This window comes from Phalacrocorax aristotelis, chromosome 3, assembly GCF_949628215.1.
Source record: "Phalacrocorax aristotelis chromosome 3, bGulAri2.1, whole genome shotgun sequence".
Taxonomy (NCBI): domain Eukaryota; kingdom Metazoa; phylum Chordata; class Aves; order Suliformes; family Phalacrocoracidae; genus Phalacrocorax; species Phalacrocorax aristotelis.
The window spans coordinates 127,382,259-127,401,697 of NC_134278.1; the positions used below are offsets into that span (position 1 = coordinate 127,382,259).

Below are 19,439 nucleotides of genomic sequence, written 5' to 3' on the forward strand. Positions count from 1 at the left end.
ATGCCTGCCACCATATGAGATCTCTGAGAGGGTGGGACACTGTGAAATATGTCACTCCTGAAGAGCTTTCCAAAGCTTCTTTCACAGGGCGAAAGCAAGCAGGGGCAATTAGCACGTGAGGAGCCAGCCAGGGGCTGCACATGCTCACCATAGTCATCACTGAACTGCTCAGCTCTTCATACTTCTAACGCCTCAGGGAAGTCCTAGCGAACTCACGTGCCAGCCGTGATCGCTGGCACGAATTGTTGCTTGTAACAGGCCAGCCGGGCTCTGCGGCGGCGGGGTCAGGCAGAGATGTACACATTGGCCCTGCCGAAACGCTGGCTGCCCAGGAGATCTGGGGGTCTCCAGCCCAGCGTACCACTACAGTGCCACTGAACCCCTGTCCATTGGGCAGGGGGAGTCTTCTCCACCCTTGCTCATGGAGCAACTGGCAGAGCTACAGTGGATGCAACCTTACAACTGTTTGGTAAGGCGCTGGGCTCGCTCCTCGTTTGAGCTCACCAAGACAAAATTAAATCCATAAAATATACGTGCCAGGAACGAGATCGTTTGCTGTCTTCCATCCTGAGGTGGTAAACAGAAATGCTAGTGACAGCAGGGAGGCTTTTTAGAGCTAAATTTGTCTGCGCTAAGGCATAAGTGACCTTGAACAAAAGATTTTGAAGTAAACAAGACCATAACAGAAGAGTCTGCTGAAAAGCAGGAGGATGGAGGAGGTAAATTACGCTCTGACTCAATTCCTGTTACTCAGGACCACATGGGCACAAGTACAATAAATTTAAACATTTTTTAAAAAACCTTTTTTGGCTGTTAAGAGTGGTCAGACCTGGTGACACCTTGCCTAGAGAGGCTGCGGGGCCTCCACCCCTGGCGATACCCAAGCCCCGAGGGGCTGTGGCCCTGGATGACCCCACTCAGGGCTGGGGGCTGCACCATCCTGCCCCCTGGAGCCCCTTCCCACCTCCGCAACCCTGGGTCTCCACAGCTTGCGCTATGGGCCCTGACAGCTGGCCCTTGCAGCTTTACTGGGTCAGTTTTATGTGCTCAGTGCCTGCCGTGGGGCACCAGGCGCCCCTTCAGCAGCACAGCCCAGCTGCCCTGACTTTACATAGCGGCAGGAACCAGAGGACTTCCTCTGAAGGGGGTGGGAAGGCCAGCTTTAAAGCCCCGCGTCCCACACGCTGGCACCCACAAGCCGCCCCGCCATTTTGGGATCGCTGCCGCCCGCCCCGCCCGTTGCCGCCCGCGGAGCCGCTCGGAGCCCTCCAGGGGGCGCTGCCGTGGCGGCGGGGGCCGCCGCGCCTCTCTGGGCGCACGCTCCGGTCTGGCCCGCCCCGCCGCTGCCGGCCGCCGCCGCCGTGCTGGCGGGGCGGGGGGGCGGTGCTGCGGCAGCGGCCGGGCCTGCCGCCGCCTTGGGCCTGCCGGACCGCGGGTCATGGAGGCGAAGAAGATGAACCTGCCGCGGGGCCCCGAGAACCTGTGCTTTGACAAGGACGAGTTCATGAAGGTGGGTGGGGGCTGCCGAGGCAGGCGGGGCGCTGGGGGCCCGTGGGGGCCTCCTGAGGCGGGGGCTCCGGGTTTCCTGGGGGGTCCGGAGCCTCTGTCGGGGTCTTATAGCTCCGCCACGGCTTTTTCCCCGGGCCGAGCCCCCGGGAGGAGCGCTGACTGGGCGGGGCTGGGGGGTCCGCGCCCTGCATGAAGGCGGGCGGCTTGCCTCGCACCTCCCCGGCTGTGTCCGAGCAGGGGCCGCGTCTGAGTGTGGCGAGGCTCGACGCGGAGCGGGGAGGGGAGGCCGAGGCCCGCCCGAGGGGAGAGGCGGCAGGTCTGCGGCCGGCTGGCCCGGGCCGGTGCTGCAGGCCCCGCCTGGGGCAGGCCCGGGGTGCGCGTCCTCCCAGGCGTGCGGTGCGTGCTGAGGAGCCAAGCCGCAGGCGGGCCTCGGTCCTTAGAGAGCTTAAAGTAGTTCTTGATACTGTATTTCGGCTTTTGTTTGGTTGGCTTTCTTTAAACTGTATGCAAGGAATATACAAACCTGTGTTTTGGAGAGCTAGTCTTCTTAGGTACCCAGACGCACGACATCGTGTGCTTTTGAGATTAAAGATCAAGACCTTGGAACGTTGGAAACTACTCCGTTAAGGGGCCCTTTTGCCCCCCTGACCTTTATTTTGGTCGGCTCACTGGCATATGGAATACTTTATTTTGGGGGTGGGGAGGGGTGTGTCCCTGGTTTGAACTTTTTCCCTACATCCTTCTCTCTTTCCTGTTTCATTTTCAGCCGGATTTTGATGTTGATCACTTTGTATCAGACTGCAGGAAACGTGTGCAGTTGGAAGAGCTCAGGGAGGATCTGGAGCTCTATTACAAACTCCTTAAAACTGCCATGGTAGAACTCATAAATAAGGACTATGCAGATTTTGTTAATCTCTCAACAAATCTAGTAAGTCTTATTAAGTTACATTATGCAGTTCACACTTAACACGTTTTAGTATGATTTTTATTTTTCACATGAAAAGTATGTGGTTTTATTTTGGCATTACTAGATTTAAGACATCTTAAACTGTGACCCCTTGCACTGAGAGAAACTGAAAGATCGTTAGTGTAGAATATAGCTGCTGTACAGAATTGCTGTTGTCCCATAATAAATGTTTGAGAGATGCTTTTTGTCTTAACAAAAAATCAATTCATTAGGAAGTTAGATTCAAGGCAAACCTTTTTTTTAAAAAGCTAGTAGTAGTAAAATTGAAGGAAATAAGTCATTAAAATTGAATAGCAAAGATAAAATAAAGCCATTCTGGGGGATTCTTTCAGGAATCTTTATATTTATTATACAGTCAATATATCTTAAAAAACCCCAGCTACTTGACTGAGAATTTTAATAGTTTTCGTATTGAAATGTCTTGTCCACTGTGTATCCTGCTCTTTTACTCTAGTTCAACCAGGTTCCAATTATATAGGTTCAAAGACTGAGATTTAACATTTTTATTGGAAGAAAAATTTCCATAGGTCAGAGTTTTCTTTTATTTTGGCTTTGTGTGGCGAGCGGTCTGATATCTTTATCCCTGTACTTGAGGGAACGTATTTTTGCATTGTACTTAAAACGAGACTATAAAGGGAGGTATCATTTGTCAGTTCTCTTTTTGTTTCTGTAAAATGTTAGGCTTTGTCAGTAATTCACATATGAACTAATCAAAAAAGTCATCAATGTTTTTATGGTAATTTCTTTAGGTTGGCATGGACAAGGCCCTTAATCAGCTTTCCGTACCCTTGGGACAGTTAAGGGAAGAAGTTATGGTATGCTCAAAACAACCATTATACACGGCTTGGTGGAATTCAGCTCACTTCCATATGATATATAGAATGTCTTTTATTCATTATAATAATTATTATAATAAACTCTTCGAAGAGGATCACTCTTCCCTTGAAGAAGTCATTGACTTCTTAGAGCGGTAGTAAGAGAGGCGTGTTTTCAAGCAGTTGTAGAAGCAGTAAATTTATACTATTTATAGTACCTTTTAATGAAGAGATCAATGATTTGTTAAATGTGATAAATGAACAGGCTCTTGCAAGACAAGAGTAGGGTGAAATATTGAACTGTTCATATTTGAGTAACTTAAAGATGGTAGTAAATAAATCAGATACAACAGAGTCCCACTAAGGACTTTTTTGCTCAGCCCTGTGGTTTAACCGTGAAAGATCTACCTCTTGAAGGTTGGTCTCATTCTGACTCTTCCACAGTGACTTGGTATTTGGTGAAGGGCAATTTTTGTTCGTCGTGGCAGCTGGTGGAAAGGGATGTTTGCTGCATAAATGTGCCTTCAAAATATCTTAGCCTTCATGTCTGAAACAGAAAATAGGTTCACAGTTAGCATAAAGAAATATTCTGTGAAAAATGCTACTTAAGTCTGATTTATAAATTCACTTTCAAGATGTAGAGTCATATTGGTTTTATTGCTTATTTCTGGGTGAAGGATGGTTTGTTCTCTATAAGGTACTAAAAGAATGCTTCTGGTTGAGATAATCATACTTGTAACGGCAGTACTTTAGGAGCAGGTTAAACCTTTGGTTATTTAGTCTCATTTCTGTTTTTTTCACTTAGAGGACAGTTGGTGTACTGTAGCTTTTATTTGTCCTACATTCTTATTAATCTGTTTCCTGTTTTAAGTTTAGATTTTTGAGTTAAGGTTTTTTTTAAACCTTAAATGGGAAGCCAACTTTTCATACCGACTTTCTCTCTCACAGAGCCTTAAGGCATGTGTCAGTGAAGGAATTCAAGCAGTAGATGACCGAATGACTAAACAGGAAGATATTAGAAGAAAAAAGGTACAATAGACGAGTGATTACCTCGGAAAGATCCTCATGAGGGCAACTATTGTTCTTGCCATTAACCCAGAGAAAATGAGATTTTAATAGTTTTAGGCTGTCTAGATGTATGCTGTGCAGGATTTTGCACTTGTAAAAATAATGATTGACGTTTTGATTGACAGACTTCATTTTTACAGTGTCTAGCTGATCATAAATCTTTATTTTATTTTATTTGCAAAAACTTCTGTTTGGTTTTATTGGCTTTTTTTAATTATGGTTACTCATGTTTCTGCTTGTGGTAGTACATAAAGTTGTTTATTATGAATGTAATTGAAATACAGCAGTTTAATTTTTATATGGGGGGAGGAACTAACGTTTGTCTTTGTGCTTAACTTGGTAAAATCAGAGATAAGAACAGCTGTTCTAAATCTATGACAAACATTGTGGGATTTTATGGACTTACGTGAGCAAGGCTTCAACTGAGACATGACTGAAGTATTAAGATGGAAGGAGAGACCTTAACACCGCGGGTGGAGGGAGGGTGGAGAGGAACCTGAAAAAAAAATCCAAAATATCTTCAGGGCTGTTAGGAAATGTAAATTGGGATTGGGGTCAGACGTGAAAAATCTTTCTTTAATTACAGATGTGTGTCCTGAGACTTATTCATGTCATTCAGTCTGTTGAGAAAATTGAGAAGATTCTACATTCCCAAGGCACTAAAGAGTTGTCCTCGTTAGAGGGAAACAGGTAAAAAATATGTAAACGTTCAGTTCTGTTTGTAATTGATGAGACTTAATTTCATTGTATTGGTGTAGACGAATTTACAAATAATAGGATATATCTTGAGAAACATAACTGATGGAATAAGTGACTGACTTTAGTATTTTCTCAGGTTTAGTCTTCTGCAAACCAGTCATTCACAGAACATGTAACTCGGCCTCCAAAGTTCTGAATTACTTCTAGTGCTTCCAGTAAATGTGTCCTTTTTGAGATTTGCATCCAATAATTATTATTTTTTTTCTTGGAAGTCACTAATCCTGTCATGTCTGAAATACTCTCTACAGTACAGATTACTTCAATATCATTTGGAAGTAAAATGGGAAATAGTTTTTCTTGTTTTCCCTGCAAGAATAGTCTGAGGTAGGGAAGCCACACATGTAATACTTCTGGTGGAAGGAGAACTTGTGACAAATTCCAGTCAGACTCAGGTTTTGTTTCTTAACAACTTTATGGAAGGCGTGCTCTCCCTCTGTCTTTGAAAGATGGAAAATGTCTTTCAGCCAGTTTTGGAACTGATGTGCCAGCTACGTGCTTGAAATAATTGACTGGGATGCAAATGCAAATTGCACTGGAGGAAAAAGACAATTTCATGAACCTGTTTGTATATGAGACTGTCTCTTCAGTTCAGTTCACTGGATCGCATGGTAATGAGTTGGGGGAGGTAGGCAGAAGAGTAGGTTGATACCTAGAGGGACAAAGCATGTGCAGATGTTTTCAGTCAGGGTGAGGCACTTTGCAGAATCATGTTTTGAAGCCAGATTGCACTAAAGTGGCTGAAAATTTGGCGAATTATTGGGACTATATAGACCTGAGAAGGGTAGGACTGTTTCTGTAGAGGTAGCTGTCATTAGTTTTACCCCTTACAGAAAGGGTAAATAAACAAATGTAGCTGGCGAAGAGCACTTACTGCAGTATGAGCTGTAAGACTGCCTTTTCACGTGACAATAAGCAGCACTACCATAAAGAAAACAGTGCTTCATACTGCTGACGCGGCTTCTTATGTTCCTCTCAGCTTCTGCTTCACCCACTTCTTATCTTAGTAGCTCCAAAACAGCTCTAATCACGTAGTCTGTTCCAGATTATTATTGCATGATTGCAATAATTATAGTAGTACCTGTCAGAATTCCAAATATTTAGATTAAACCACAAAAAATGGGGGAGAGCGTTATCTATCTGGTGCAGAGGAAAAGTGAGTTGATTTGAAAGGATCTAACTGTGTGTTCTCATTTTGTGTCGCCTCTCTTCTAGCCCGCTTTTAACTGGACAGGTTTTAGAAAGAATTGCCACAGAATTCAATCAACTACAATTTCATGCAGTACAAAGCAAAGGAATGCCCCTTCTGGACAAAGTGAGACCAGTAAGTGTTGCATGATAGCCAGCTTAACACTTGTAGGATGAAGCAAAACCAGTACAGTTGGAAGAAAAATGCCTGTTTCCATGGAGTTTTACTGAATTGATTTATGGGGGAAAATGAGTTTCAAGTGGTAATTTTTGTCAGTCGACTAGAAGTATTGTGTCTTCTGAGGGTTTATGCTTTGTTTGCTAACTTCTTTAGGATAAATTACTTAGAATAGGAACAGGAAATAAGACATTTTTGTCAGCCTAATGTATCTTGCGGTTTGTCTGCTTGCTGATATTGAGGCCTAGTTCTAGAGATTTATGTTGGGTTTGTTAGCTGCAGCGTACAGACCAGAATATAAATGGAATGTGCCTCCAAAGTGGCTGGCTTGAATATATACAACTTTGTCTTTTGGTGAAATTTGTTGCCTAACTCTGGCTGTTCAGGCTGGTAGGCTAATCTCCCTACTCTTCTGTTTGTAATAACTGTCTACTGTAAAAAATGGGTTGATGTATTTTTTTCTGTTCTGTCTGTTCATCGGAGAGAGGGAACAAATGAAGACTGGTGCTTAAAGGCAGGTAGTGTGAATATGGAGGCAGGGTAATGCTTTAAGCTGAGTAGCATGGAGCTGACATTCTTGATGGCTTTTGAGCTCACTAGGTAGTTCATAGTTCCAGTTTTTCACTATATGTCTGTTGGCAATATAAATGTGTTTCAGCTCAAGACTTCCATGGTACCACGTTGATGCACAGGCAGTTTAGAAGACTGTTCTGGCCACTCAGTTATCAAACATGGATAGCAACAGAAGTGTGAGCAACAGGGTAGTATTTATGGTGGGAGGACCTTTGTGTGTGGCTTCCTCAACAATGCGTGCCAGGGCTTCTGTCCTGTACCTGGTGTTGCTAAGGGTCGTCAGATCATAGTTTTCGTGACTAGTTAGCAAGTGGGTTATGGGCTTTGCGTGTTCAGAACAAATTCTGTGTCTATTTAAAGAATCGTTTTGGGATGAATGGACACGATGTAGCATACAAAAGACCAGAGAAAAAATTTTGACGTGTTAAAGTGGTAGTTCAGCTGTGATTAAAGTAATGCGTGTTGCTGAACTTGCTTCAAATACTGAGTTGTAAGGGACCATTTTGGGCTAAGCGTATATCTGCAGGGAGCGTAGCAGGGAGTTGGGTCTGGTGGAAGAGATGTTGCAGGAGATGAGGAACAATGGTTAGCAAATGGGAGAATGTATGTTGACTGAAGCAGCTGTTTGGCAGAAGCCAGAAAGGATCTAATGGCCTGTCTTTTTTTTTTTGTTTTTTCCCCCCCCATCAGCGTCACTCAGTGTCTTTGGTTTGCAGTAATTTGACAAGTAGTGCTGGGAACACACTATTGTGTTTTGACAATGAGGGGTAAATGCTGCAGTTGTTATCCCTGGTGACTTTTGTGTATTATCACTGTGTTAAATAGCATCAGTAACCTCTTCAGCTTGTGTTAATATTCATCTGATGCTGGCAGCTATCAAAACTTGTGCATCTTTCAAAATAAAATGGAACCTGAATTAGGTATTTTTGGAAGAATTTACTTCCGTGGTGATAACGAGGCTTTGATTTTTTGTTTTTTTTATTACTATATTCCATTTCTTTTCGTAGCGTATAGCTGGAATAACAGCTATGTTGCAGCAGTCTCTGGAAGGACTGCTCTTGGAAGGCCTTCAAACTTCAAATGTTGACATAATTCGTCACTGTCTTCGCACTTATGCAACAATTGACAAAACACGAGACGCAGAGGCATTAGTTGGTCAAGTGCTTGTAAAACCTTATATAGATGAGGTAAGATAAAATCAAGAAACCTAAGCAAGTTTGTAAATCAATTGCTTTTTCTTATTTTTCCTGTTAACCTTCAGCTTTCATTAGCAGCTTCTAAAAGCCTTTGTGGAGAGAGCAGAACTGGGCCCCACCACAGTGTCAATTTGTTTGTTGTTGCTGTTTAAGAAAAAAGGATGGAGGAATTCTCTATCTGCCTGTCATTAGTTTCAGGTTATATCCAGCTGTGATCCTTTTTCTAACCTATATTTTCCTTGGGGTGAGGAATTCAAAAAACAAACCTTAAACCAAGCATATGCCTGGAGTAAAATCCAGTTTATTCTGGACCAGGGTGCGTCTGTGGGAACTGGATCAGATCTGGAGTTTGCATTTCTCCATGGCTGGCTCAGGAGCAGGCAAATGCAGCAAAAATAGTCCTTAGTGTACTGTCCTTTTCTTTCCATTGTATGAAGAAGCAGTTTCTGCAGTTCCCAGCTGGAACAGGACATTAGCAGGAGCTGGAACAAGTGTTTGTTAGGGAAGCATTTGCTGTTGTCTGGTGGGGAAAAATGTGTCAGATGGCCAGTTTCTCAGCTGATGACAAACTGATTTTAGTAGGCCATCAATTCACAGTACCAAGTTGGACCAGCCAGAAAGTACTGGCTGAATTTTCTGAAATTAGGGGGCATTCTGCAAATTCTCTTGACTCTGCAACTTTTGCTGCTACCTGTAAAATGGCTCCTCACCTTCTTGGAGCACTGTTCTTACCGCTTCTTCTGGCCTGAGCAGTTGGTGACCAGTCTACACTAGTTCGTTTTTTCTTTTTCTTGTGGTTGGTGGTAATGTAATTACTCCAAAAACAAGTTCAGACAGTAACCTGCCACAACAGTGTCACAGTCAGCAAGTCAGTCAGATTTTCTTGTGTGTCAGCACACCTGCAGTTGCCACTGAAAACACTTTTAAGGACCCAAAATTCTATTGTGGTAACTCTAGTTTCAAACTTCAAGTAAAAATCTAAAGATTCATTTTAAGCTATTTGATAGTCTGCTGTGTTTGAAATGACTTCATAAACCAGGTTTGTGCTGAAGTGATGTTGCTGTAATACCAAGACTTCTTTTGACTCTTTTCATCAGTGTGTTGGGAATTATGTCCAGGTCAGGTAATGATTCCGTATCATTTCAGGCGATATTTGCTCACTACTGAGATCCAAATAAGTGTCCTTTTACAATGTCATTACTAGTGGTAACTGTAGCCCTGTTCCAGGCATTTCCCTGGCTTTCACTAGATTGTCAGGGTATTTCATAAATGCATTAAATTCACTGTCCTTAAAGAAGTTGTTAAACTGGGCCAGCGCCAGGGCTATAAAGTTGTTCTGAAACTAGCATTATGAATCTTTCAGCAGGATTAATTTTCCTGCTCCTGTAGGGAGATAAAACTGTGAAGTACAGGAGCTGCCTTGGTGATTGCAAATATACGCTTGCTTGAATTTATGCATGTTAACAGAAGGTAGAATAGATCTTCCCCTCATCGTTGCCTCTGTAATACAGAGCACGTTTCAGTGGCTTTGAGTCCCAGGTTATGCCATTGATGGGTCTTTCTTTTTGCTGTCAAGATTTTTTTACTGTCATTACTCTTTAAATCGAGGTATTTAATAACATTCTCTTTGCTCAGTAAACTATGAGAGGCATGTTATGATGTGAGGTACTCTGTTCTGCTTTCAGGATATTTAAAACAGTTTGTTCTCTACTGGCATTTTACAAAAAAAAAATGAGACTGCTTATAGAGATGACATTTTTATTAAGACCCATAAAGCAATGTGAACATTGTTTCTAAAAGTATTGGATATCTTTCTGTAGGCAATAATACATTTGCTTTTTCTTACACTGACTGCCTTTCTGAGCATGAATACAGAAGTGACCTTAAGGTATTTGCTCCCTTTTTAGTGGCTGCTTGCCACAGTGTTTCCAACCAAGGTGAATGAAGAGTTAATATGTATAACTTTTGCTGAAGGAGTTCTTCCAAATCCAGATAGAGATAAGAAATGACCTTTTTTCCACTGAACAATGTCATTAGCAGACAAGAGATGGAATTGTTACCTTCCCCTTCCCCTCCCTGTGAAAGAATAGTATGTCTGGTAACACCTGAGCTGTACATCATTCAGTAGGATGTTTCTTTTCTGCTGTTCGAAAGGAAACATGTAAAATTATTCTGGTTTTACTTTGTAGGCATACAGATCTATAAAGCAAAGCCAGCTCCTGGCTTTTGGATGGGAGAGGTAGTCAAACGGTGGTGACCTCTGTCCTGAAGGACAAATTTCCTTTGGGTGTTTGCTAATGCTGTAGCAACTGCTATAGTGGAGGACAGGTTATCTTCCGCACTCGATTTTTCTCAGTGTCTATTCCTTCCACGCTTCTGTACCATTCCACTTCTTTATGTAGCAAGAGGCAAAAGTGTTCAGACAGGTGGAAGAATACCAAGAAATACAAGCTATTGTTCTTTTCCTGTATTGTCTGACTATTGCCTGCCTTCTCTTTATGGCAGAGATAACCCCTTTTCACTGGATGTGAGGTACTGTCCTGACAAACTGCTTTGCCAGCAGTGTTAAAGGCTTAGCATTGTCACAGAAGGTTCTTGGCTATTGACTTACCTGCCTTGGGGATTGGACCAACAAGCTCTAAATTTGGAAGGAATTTTTTACTTTATTCTGAGGTTTGATTACCTTTTGCCAGTCACCCATTTAACTTTGCAGGCTGCTTCAGGGGACGGTGATGTGTGCAGTGGGTGGAGAGCCAGACACAGTGGCTAACTTCTAAAAGCCAGAAGCTCATTCCCATTCTTGTGGCCAGTCTTGCCAGATGGAGTGCTGCATTAAAGGAATTAATAATTCAAGCTGGCAAGTGATACTTAGAAACTATAACGTAAAAAAGTAATATACTGACTGTCCCAATATTTGGGATTATGGTGTTAAGGAGTTTTGAAGGAGTAGACTGTGAGTCTTTCATTATGCTATTCCATATTCACTTTTCTGACATTTAACATGGAGCTCTTCCTGGCAGGTTATTGTGGAACAGTATGTTCAGTCTCATCCTAATGGCCTCCAGGCTATGTACAATAGGCTATTGGAGTTTGTTCCTCATCATTGCCGTCTCTTGCGTGAAGTAACGGGGGGAGCTATTTCAAGGTAAATATCTTGGGATTTCTTTTGGTTGCACTGAAGTTACAGCAAGTATCATATACTTCTGAAATGTTATGCATAATTAGCTTCCATGTGCAAACTATTTATCTGGCCTTTCCTGAAGGTTCATAGTCAAATTTGGTTTTTCTGTCATGTGTGCCTTTCAAAACAAAACAGTGAACAAACTTCCTTGTTTGTTCTGGTGCGGCCCAGACCTTCAGAGGAGGCGAAGAGAATCCTGTATTTCAGTAGTAGAACTGAGTACTGTTCATAATAAAATGTGTCAGATACCTTGTTTTTTTGGATCCATGAAACATAATTGTACACTTCATCCAAGGAGAAGGGCATAATAAAGCTACTAAAACATGTAAGTTCAAAACTTAATGCATTGTTAGTGTACATCGGAAAAGTAGGGATGATCCCCAGAGGTTTGACTGATGTATTGCATGTACTGGAACTACAGGTTTAATTGATTTGTGTAGTGCTTCCACTGTCTTCTCCAAAAGTGCTTAATTCCTTATGCAATTAAATTGCCTGTTTTGAAGTTTAAATAATTCAGGTCTATTGAATTGTATCATTTGTTCATCTGTTTGCAGGCTGGTTAATATACTAGACTGCTGTAATTAGCAGAACTATGGATGTAGCCCCTAGGGACTGTAGAATTACTTTTCTAATTAGTCATCCATTGCTGAGCTTTTTATGACTCCTAAGTTTTACTAACACTTCAATTCCTTTAATCCTTCAGCAAGTTTTAATCTTCCTTCTTAATAATGGAACGTTTCTACTTTATACTGTGGTGTACTGAACTTGAATTAAATACTTGTATCTCTTCTGCTTTCAATTTATAAATTTTCATAATCAAGGTAGCTTTTAATCTTTCACTTCGAAGTACAATATCATGTATAAATACAGCTTGGAACAATTATTAAAAGTTCTGCTTCTTTCCATTGCGTTATTCACAGTCCTACTTGGTACCTCTTTGAAGTTTGGAGCTGTTAAAACTTGAAATATACAAGTAAGAATAGAAGTTGTGAGCTGAAATGTACTCATTTTCCAGACAAACTTGCAAAATGTTTAACTAATAAAGTTTTAAAACACTTTGAGAATTATAAAAAATGCCTTGCATTTGATGAGTCTGTGGGATCAGATAAAAAAAGCTGGAAGGAAGAACAGTTTAAGGGAATCAGCGTACCTATGAGAAAACCTTAATTGCGTTTTGTCTAATGCAGTGCATGTCTCTTTAGTTATCCCTACCTCCAAATAGAAGCCTGGTAGTAAAATATAACCATGGAATAATTGCCATTTTATTTCAGTGAAAAAGCAGATATTGTTCCTGGATATGATTTCCTGGTGAATTCAGTGTGGCCAGAAATAGTACACGGTTTAGAAGAGAAATTGCCATCACTGTTTAACCCTGGAAACCCAGATGTATTTCATGAGGTAATTAATTTTCATTTTTTCCATTTGTGATTCCTTTGACACACACAAGAATTGAATGAGTCGTGTTCTCTGGCTTTTCCCTGCTGCTTCTGTGTAAATTCATGTTGCTGCATAGGTCAGGAGAGGAGGTTATCTCAAATAATTTGATTTAATTTTTAGAGTAATTAATTCTCCCCTCAAGTTTGTCAGGAAAGTTCATACAGAAGTTATTGGAAGCCATTTGGTCATGTGAATTTGGGCTTAATATTTCTTTTAGGAGTAGACATACGTTCTTAGTTGTAGAACTGCAACATAAATTAAGGCAGGAGTGGATGACTCCAGTGTTCACCCAAGACTGGGACTTCTGTATAGGAGGGACTGTAAGGTTAAATACCTGGGGTACAACTTGCCCCGTATTATGGGAAGGTTAAAAAAAGTTCTTTGTTTCATTTGCTTGTTTAGCTTTTCCTCTTTTTCCGTACTGCAGAGTATGTTGTGATGAGAAACACAAGTCAGCTAAAAGAACCAAAAACATTTGGAGGCAGTGTGATAAGTTTCAGAACGTAAAAGAAGTATTTTCTCTGGTACCGCAAACAATTATGAAGGGAGCTTGCATTATAAAATGAGTTTCAAGTATTTGTCACTCTCATATTTTCATCATTGGCAGTGCTGCTCTGCCTCTAAAAGATAATCTTTCAGTGATGTTGAAACAGATATCTTGGTCTAGGATGAAGATTGGCTCTGGCAGTACTTTATTAGTATGTCACAAGTAGAAAGGGTGAGCTTTCTGCTTCTCTTCATGTTCTGTGTGTCTGTATTTAACCAGGGTTGCTGAAATATTTGGATTTTTTTTCCTTGCAGCTTGACTTATGATTAGTGTGAAACCTTTTGTTTCCTAGTTGGAGATGGCAGGCATAGTAGGTGGTCAGGACAAAAGACTTAGGGAAATGTTGGATTGCTGGTGGAGGCTTATGAGGCAAATGATTCTTCTTGTGTTCATGCAGAACTGCTTTTACTAAATACTTATATTTTTCTTGGAATTTAAGATCTATTTCATACAGATACATTGAATATTTGAAGGCAGGCAGGCACAATGGTGAGTGTTTGCAGGGCTGGCTCTGAATAAGAAGCAAATGATGAGGATGTTGGAGAAAGTTGTGGTAATGCGATGCAAATGACATTATAGGGTGTTTCCCCCTCCCCTATGAGAATGCTTCTCAGTTTCCTATAAAGTTTCTATGCCTAATGCCCTGCATGCTGCAGATTGTGAGCCGTGCTGGGCTTTTGTCATCTGTGCTCCTTGGTTTTCACAAGAATGTATTTTTTCTTCAGAAATACTTGGTTTGCTGTTTTAAATGAATTATTTTTAAAAGGCTGTCATCTTATACTAAGCTGATATTGACCAACAGTACCATTGAGTTTGTTTAAAAAACCAAAACCATAAAAACCCAGTATCACCCCACTGCTTTCAAGTAAATCATGTAGTAAGTCTGATGTACTTTTCAGACTGCTTTTGACTACTTAAGTGACTCAGTCTAAATCCTTAAAATATTTTCTCTAAAAATCAATAAGAAGTTGAAATGCTAAGTGTATAAAAGTGCAATTCTATCTGTCAAAAGGCTAATAGTTCTGAATTGAGGGTGGAGGCACTTTAAAATTGTTTCTGCGCTGCTGATAATCCAAGTAATGCAACACAGATTTTAGACAGTAATCTTCTAGCTCTGTTTCCTAAGTTGATAGAAATGCAGAAAAGTCTTTCTCCAGGCTTGTTTGCATATGCATATATGTACAGGTTTAATGCTGAGAAGTTGGAATATGCAGTATTATCTGTTAGGTTTTTAGATGTAGAGGGAGGAATGGAAAATATTTTATTTTTTTAATCCAGTAAAAATCAGACTGGCCACGTTAAGCATGTACGTGAAAATAACTATTGTGCAGAATTTGTCCTTTTTTTTTTTTTAATTGCTTCAGGTTGTTGTGCCCTTATTTCCGAGTCAGACTTGTAGATTTACAGGCATCTGAAAAGGATACTACTTCTATCCCTAAACATCCATTTGCGACTGTTAAGTTTACATTCCCGTGTTTGAAAATTGCTCCATTTTGTTTCCCACTTTAGCTTCTCTTAAATAACTTTGTGCAGTCAACAATCCAATCCTGGAAGCTGAAATGGGAACCAATCTTGCAGTTAGTTCCCTCTCTTGGATATAATGTTATTGGTAACTAGATAAATGTCTCTTGAGGTGTCTTCTATTTCGAAAGTGATAGGTCCTTTTCAGAATGTTTGGTTTATATCTCTGACTAATATTTAAGGTAGCAGAGCATTAGTGGCTTAGAATCATAGAATGGTTTAGGCTGGAAGGCACCTTTAGAGGCCATCCAGTCCAACCCCCTGCAGTGAGCAGGGACATCTCCAACCAGATCAGGTTGCTCAGAGCCCCGTCCAACCTGGCCTTGAATGTTTCCAGGGATGGGGCATCTCCCACCTCTCTGGGCAACCTGTTCTAGTGTTTCACCACCCACAGAGTAAAAAATCTTTTCCTTATATCCAGTCTAAATCTACCCTCCTTTAGTTTAAAACCATCACCCCTTGTCCTGTCAGAACAGGCCTTGCTAAAGAGGTTGCCCCATCCTTCCTACAGCCCCCCTTTAAGTACTGGAAGGCCGCAATAAGGTCTCCCCGCAGCCTTCTCTTCTCCAGGCTGAACAACCCCAAGTCTCTCAGCCCGTCCTCGCAGGAGAGGTGCTCCAGCCCTCGGGTCATTTTTGTGTCCCTCCTCTGGACCTGCTCCAACAGGTCCATGTCCTTGTGCTGAGGGCTCCAGAGCTGTGAGCAGTACTCGGGCTTGTTTGCCTTTTTGCAGCACTGGGTTTATTGTCTAAGAAATGAGGCCTGAAAGAGCTCTAATCTGTTACTCATTCTGGATTTAACTGCCATAGCTTTTACGGTTCCATCATGTTATGGATACAGCCCCGTTGGAAGAAAAGCAGTTACCTAAAAGCTTTTGTGTGCAATTTCCAGAATACCATTTGGATACCCTGAAACTGCCATACCACAAGAAAAAATGCTGTAATTATAGTCTTAACAGAAAGTTATGAACTTACTGAGCTACGCAACACAAAAGCATGCTGTGTCAGTGCGTGTCCTGTGGTCGCAGGAATGTTTCTGAGAGCAGAACCTATAAGCAGCAACTCAGGGGCTTCTCCTGACAATGTTCCGCTGCTTCCTAAGAGGTACAGTCACATCACTCGTGTAGTTCTCTGGTTTTGGTAAAAGCCCTGCTGCTACAACCCTGCTGCTGCTCTTAACGCAGTGAAGTCAGAAGGACTGAGAGATTCAGTCAGGCTTATTTGATTAATTCAGCAGTGGCTTAATGAGCATGTATGATAGTTTTTATGGATGTTTTCTACTTCTTTTTTTATAGAAGAAACTTGACATAAGCCAAACTATTTTTCACTGCAGAGAGGTAGATTTTAACTGTAGCCATATTTTGACTACATTGATTTCTTCTGTAACCTTTGTATTCTGTTAGCACAGTCTGTTTTGTGTGAAAGAATACTTCTGTGCAGTATTTTGCTTCTGTTTTTCACTCAAGTGTTTGCATTCTGCTTTGTGTATGATTTAATTTATTATTTCATTTACTTTCAGGGTGTTAGTAAGTTACTGTTGAGAGTAAGCCCAAAGTGTATTTGAAGATTAATGTAGTTTTTCTTTGCTTGCAACTGACTTAATACTATTCATAAACAACTTATTAGAAGTATACAACTGGATAAAGTTAATCTGAAATTGTTTAAAGTTCTTCTGCAAATATTTGGTGTTTGCAAAACATATTTTTAGGGAAACAGTTTTAGCAATTCCTGTAATACAGGTCCTATATGACAGGAAAAATATCATGCTTTCATTCTCATGTGTGTTTGGTTATGTGTACTTCTGGGTTTTACGCCTGACTATTTCTATTTGTTCTATCCCTTTACCTCCTGAGACTGACTCTGTTCTTAGTTCTGTGCAGCGCTGTTGTTCAGTGAATCAGCTCAGAAATACCAATGCATCTCTCCGATCACTTCTGTTGTTCAGGGTACTTGGATAATTTTATACTTTCTGGAAGTGTCCTGCACTAGCTTTTCTTATCGTGGGATAACACCTACTAGTTAATTGGTTTCGGTTTCACTGCAGTCCAAGATTTTAGCCTTGTGCAATTAGGTGATGGGGTGGTGTCAGCCGATTTTGAACCCTGAACTTAAGTGGAGTGTGGTACAGGAGTTCTGCTGAATGGGTGGCGGCCTTTCTTCTTTGCTGGGACCCTGTACGTGATCAGAATGCTCATTCTCTTTCTGCAGAAGTACACCACTAGTATGGATTTTGTACGAAAATTTGAACGACAGTGTGGCTCCCAGGCCAGCGTGAAACGGTTAAGATCTCATCCCTCTTACCACAGCTTTAACAACAAATGGAATTTGCCTGTATATTTTCAAATAAGGTTAGTATGCATTTTTTTGCAGGGTTCAGTCAGTCACAGCAAGATGATCTGCCTTGGGGTCAGATCTCATTGTTCAAAGTTTTGTTTGTCAGCAAATCACAGTACAAGTCAAACTATGAATTCAGTTACTAAGTCAAGTAACTTTTATATATCTTTCAGCAATTTAGCAAAATCACAGCCAGCTACTCTTCAATATGTACCGTGTTCTTGTTACACCGAATTTGATATGCTACTCGCAAGACTTTCAGGAACAGGTCTAGATAAGTCTTGAAATCTTGTTTCAAATTCTTTCCCTCCACTGTCCCTGAAACTAAACTGTATGTTGAAGGATGCAACTTGTGCAAATCCAGAGGAATACTTACTATGAAGGAATAAGTCTGTCGTTCTTAGAAATACAGAATTAGACTTGACAACTTGCAGCTTTTCCAGATCTAGCCAAGGATCTGTCGTCCTTTTTGTCTCATAGGGTGTACTCTGTAAAGTGCTGGGTATTGTAGCATTGCCTTCCCAAAGATTGCCCTACTCTGCCCTTTTCCTGAGGAGCTAAGCAATAAGTTTTAACTTACTTTTCCAGCAGGCCTGATGTACCTATAGTATTACCTTTGCAGATCTTGCAGCTGGAAGAGAGCAGAAAGACCAAAGAAAGCCCCATTTTAATTCTTGTAATGCTAGAATTTTAATGAAAGGAAAAAACCAGAATATAAAAACCGTATTTTTAGAAAGTGTAGTCTGATTTCAGGGCTGGATAGCAAGCCTCCAGGCAAGAAAGAGAACTGTTGATGAAGTCTGCTGTGACCTAAGTGTGCTGTGTGTGATCTTTCTTGGCCCAAAATCTTCTGGGAATCTCTTAAAACAAACAAAAAACCCAAAACACACAAAAAGAAAAACCTCAAAAAGAAAAAAACAACCTGTAGAATTTCCAAAAGAGAGGGGGGAGAAACTGATGTTTGTTTTCAACCCAGATCGCTTTAGTGGCCTTTTTTATTGCATGATTCTGTAACTGGCAATAACAGTACAATCATATTCACAGTTATACAGTTTCTTTAATCCAGGATAAATCCACATTGCTGCTGAAAAATCCCATCCAGGAATCTTATGAGTGCTGGAGCTAATATAAGATCAATGGCAGGAGCATGCAGCTGGGAGCAGGGTCTTAGTTTTTTGTGGTTCACTGTGTTTTGTAAAATGTAGCCCAGCCTCTTGGCGTCCTGGTTTGGTTTTTTTGCTTGCACATCTGTTCCTGCAGCTGTGTAGTGAACTGATATGAGGATCTTTACCCTGGGCAAAAAAAAAGGCTGGTGTTCAACTGCAGTCAATTCTCCAAACCACTTAACTGTACAAGTATTCGTGCTGGCCCAAGGGAAAGGGCAGCAGTACTCGCTACAGTAGCCGTGCTGAGTGCCCAGACTAAAAGTGTCCATGGAACTGTAGCCATTATGAACCTTTTAACAGATGTGTAGGTCTGTGAGTCTGCCCCTTTTGTTTCTGAATGTGCAGCTTTTCTAGTAAGTGACCACTTGATCAAACTTTGATACTCTTGCTCATAAAATTGAAATGGAGCTTCAGCATATTCTCTCTGTTCAAAAATGTTCTTTCCCCTGAGGTATTTTGAGCTCTGATTAAAAAAAAAACTTTTTAAAAAAATCATCTTCCTTTAATTCAAGATACTATAAATAGTGCACTATGTCAATAAATGGTTGGATAACAGCAGCTGGTTCATCTTTCACCAGATTATTCCTATATACTGGAATAATCTGATAACTTTGGGAAGTGCCCACGTATTTAGCGCACAACTGTCAAAATAATGCAACATATTCATTACATATCAGGGAAGCTTTTTCTTTGTATGTTAATATCCTTAAGTCATACAGGATTTTTACTGAAGTATTATCTCACACTATGGCATTTATAGTTAAGATTGCTGGTTTTTTTTTTTTTCTTTTTTCAATCACAGAAATTACCCAGAACAATCAGCCTTTACTAAAGCCTTTACAAATGCTCTTTTGAGGAACAGAGGGGTGTACAGGCATTTCTCCTGTAGCAGTGCTCGCACAAACAGCCCCAGTAACTCTTTCCCTTGCCATTCCTTCAGTTATGTCAGTACAACTGATCGTTGAACTGTAGTGAACCCCACATTGGGGAAGTTTTTTTCCTAC

General features: G+C 41.1%; 1 protein-coding gene across 1 annotated transcript in view; it reads left to right on the forward strand.

The window, feature by feature from the left end:
• Positions 1 to 1,309: 1,309 nt before the first annotated feature.
• Positions 1,310 to 19,439, forward strand: part of COG2 (component of oligomeric golgi complex 2) — a 32,399-nt gene continuing 14,269 nt past the window's right edge. The window contains exons 1-10 of the mRNA XM_075089526.1: positions 1,310 to 1,510; positions 2,276 to 2,437; positions 3,226 to 3,291; positions 4,240 to 4,320; positions 4,946 to 5,049; positions 6,331 to 6,439; positions 8,062 to 8,241; positions 11,271 to 11,395; positions 12,703 to 12,829; positions 17,144 to 17,283. Coding sequence (XP_074945627.1) covers positions 1,439 to 1,510; positions 2,276 to 2,437; positions 3,226 to 3,291; positions 4,240 to 4,320; positions 4,946 to 5,049; positions 6,331 to 6,439; positions 8,062 to 8,241; positions 11,271 to 11,395; positions 12,703 to 12,829; positions 17,144 to 17,283 — 1,166 coding nt within the window. The 5' untranslated portion in view covers positions 1,310 to 1,438. The remainder of the gene's footprint in view (positions 1,511 to 2,275; positions 2,438 to 3,225; positions 3,292 to 4,239; positions 4,321 to 4,945; positions 5,050 to 6,330; positions 6,440 to 8,061; positions 8,242 to 11,270; positions 11,396 to 12,702; positions 12,830 to 17,143; positions 17,284 to 19,439) is intronic.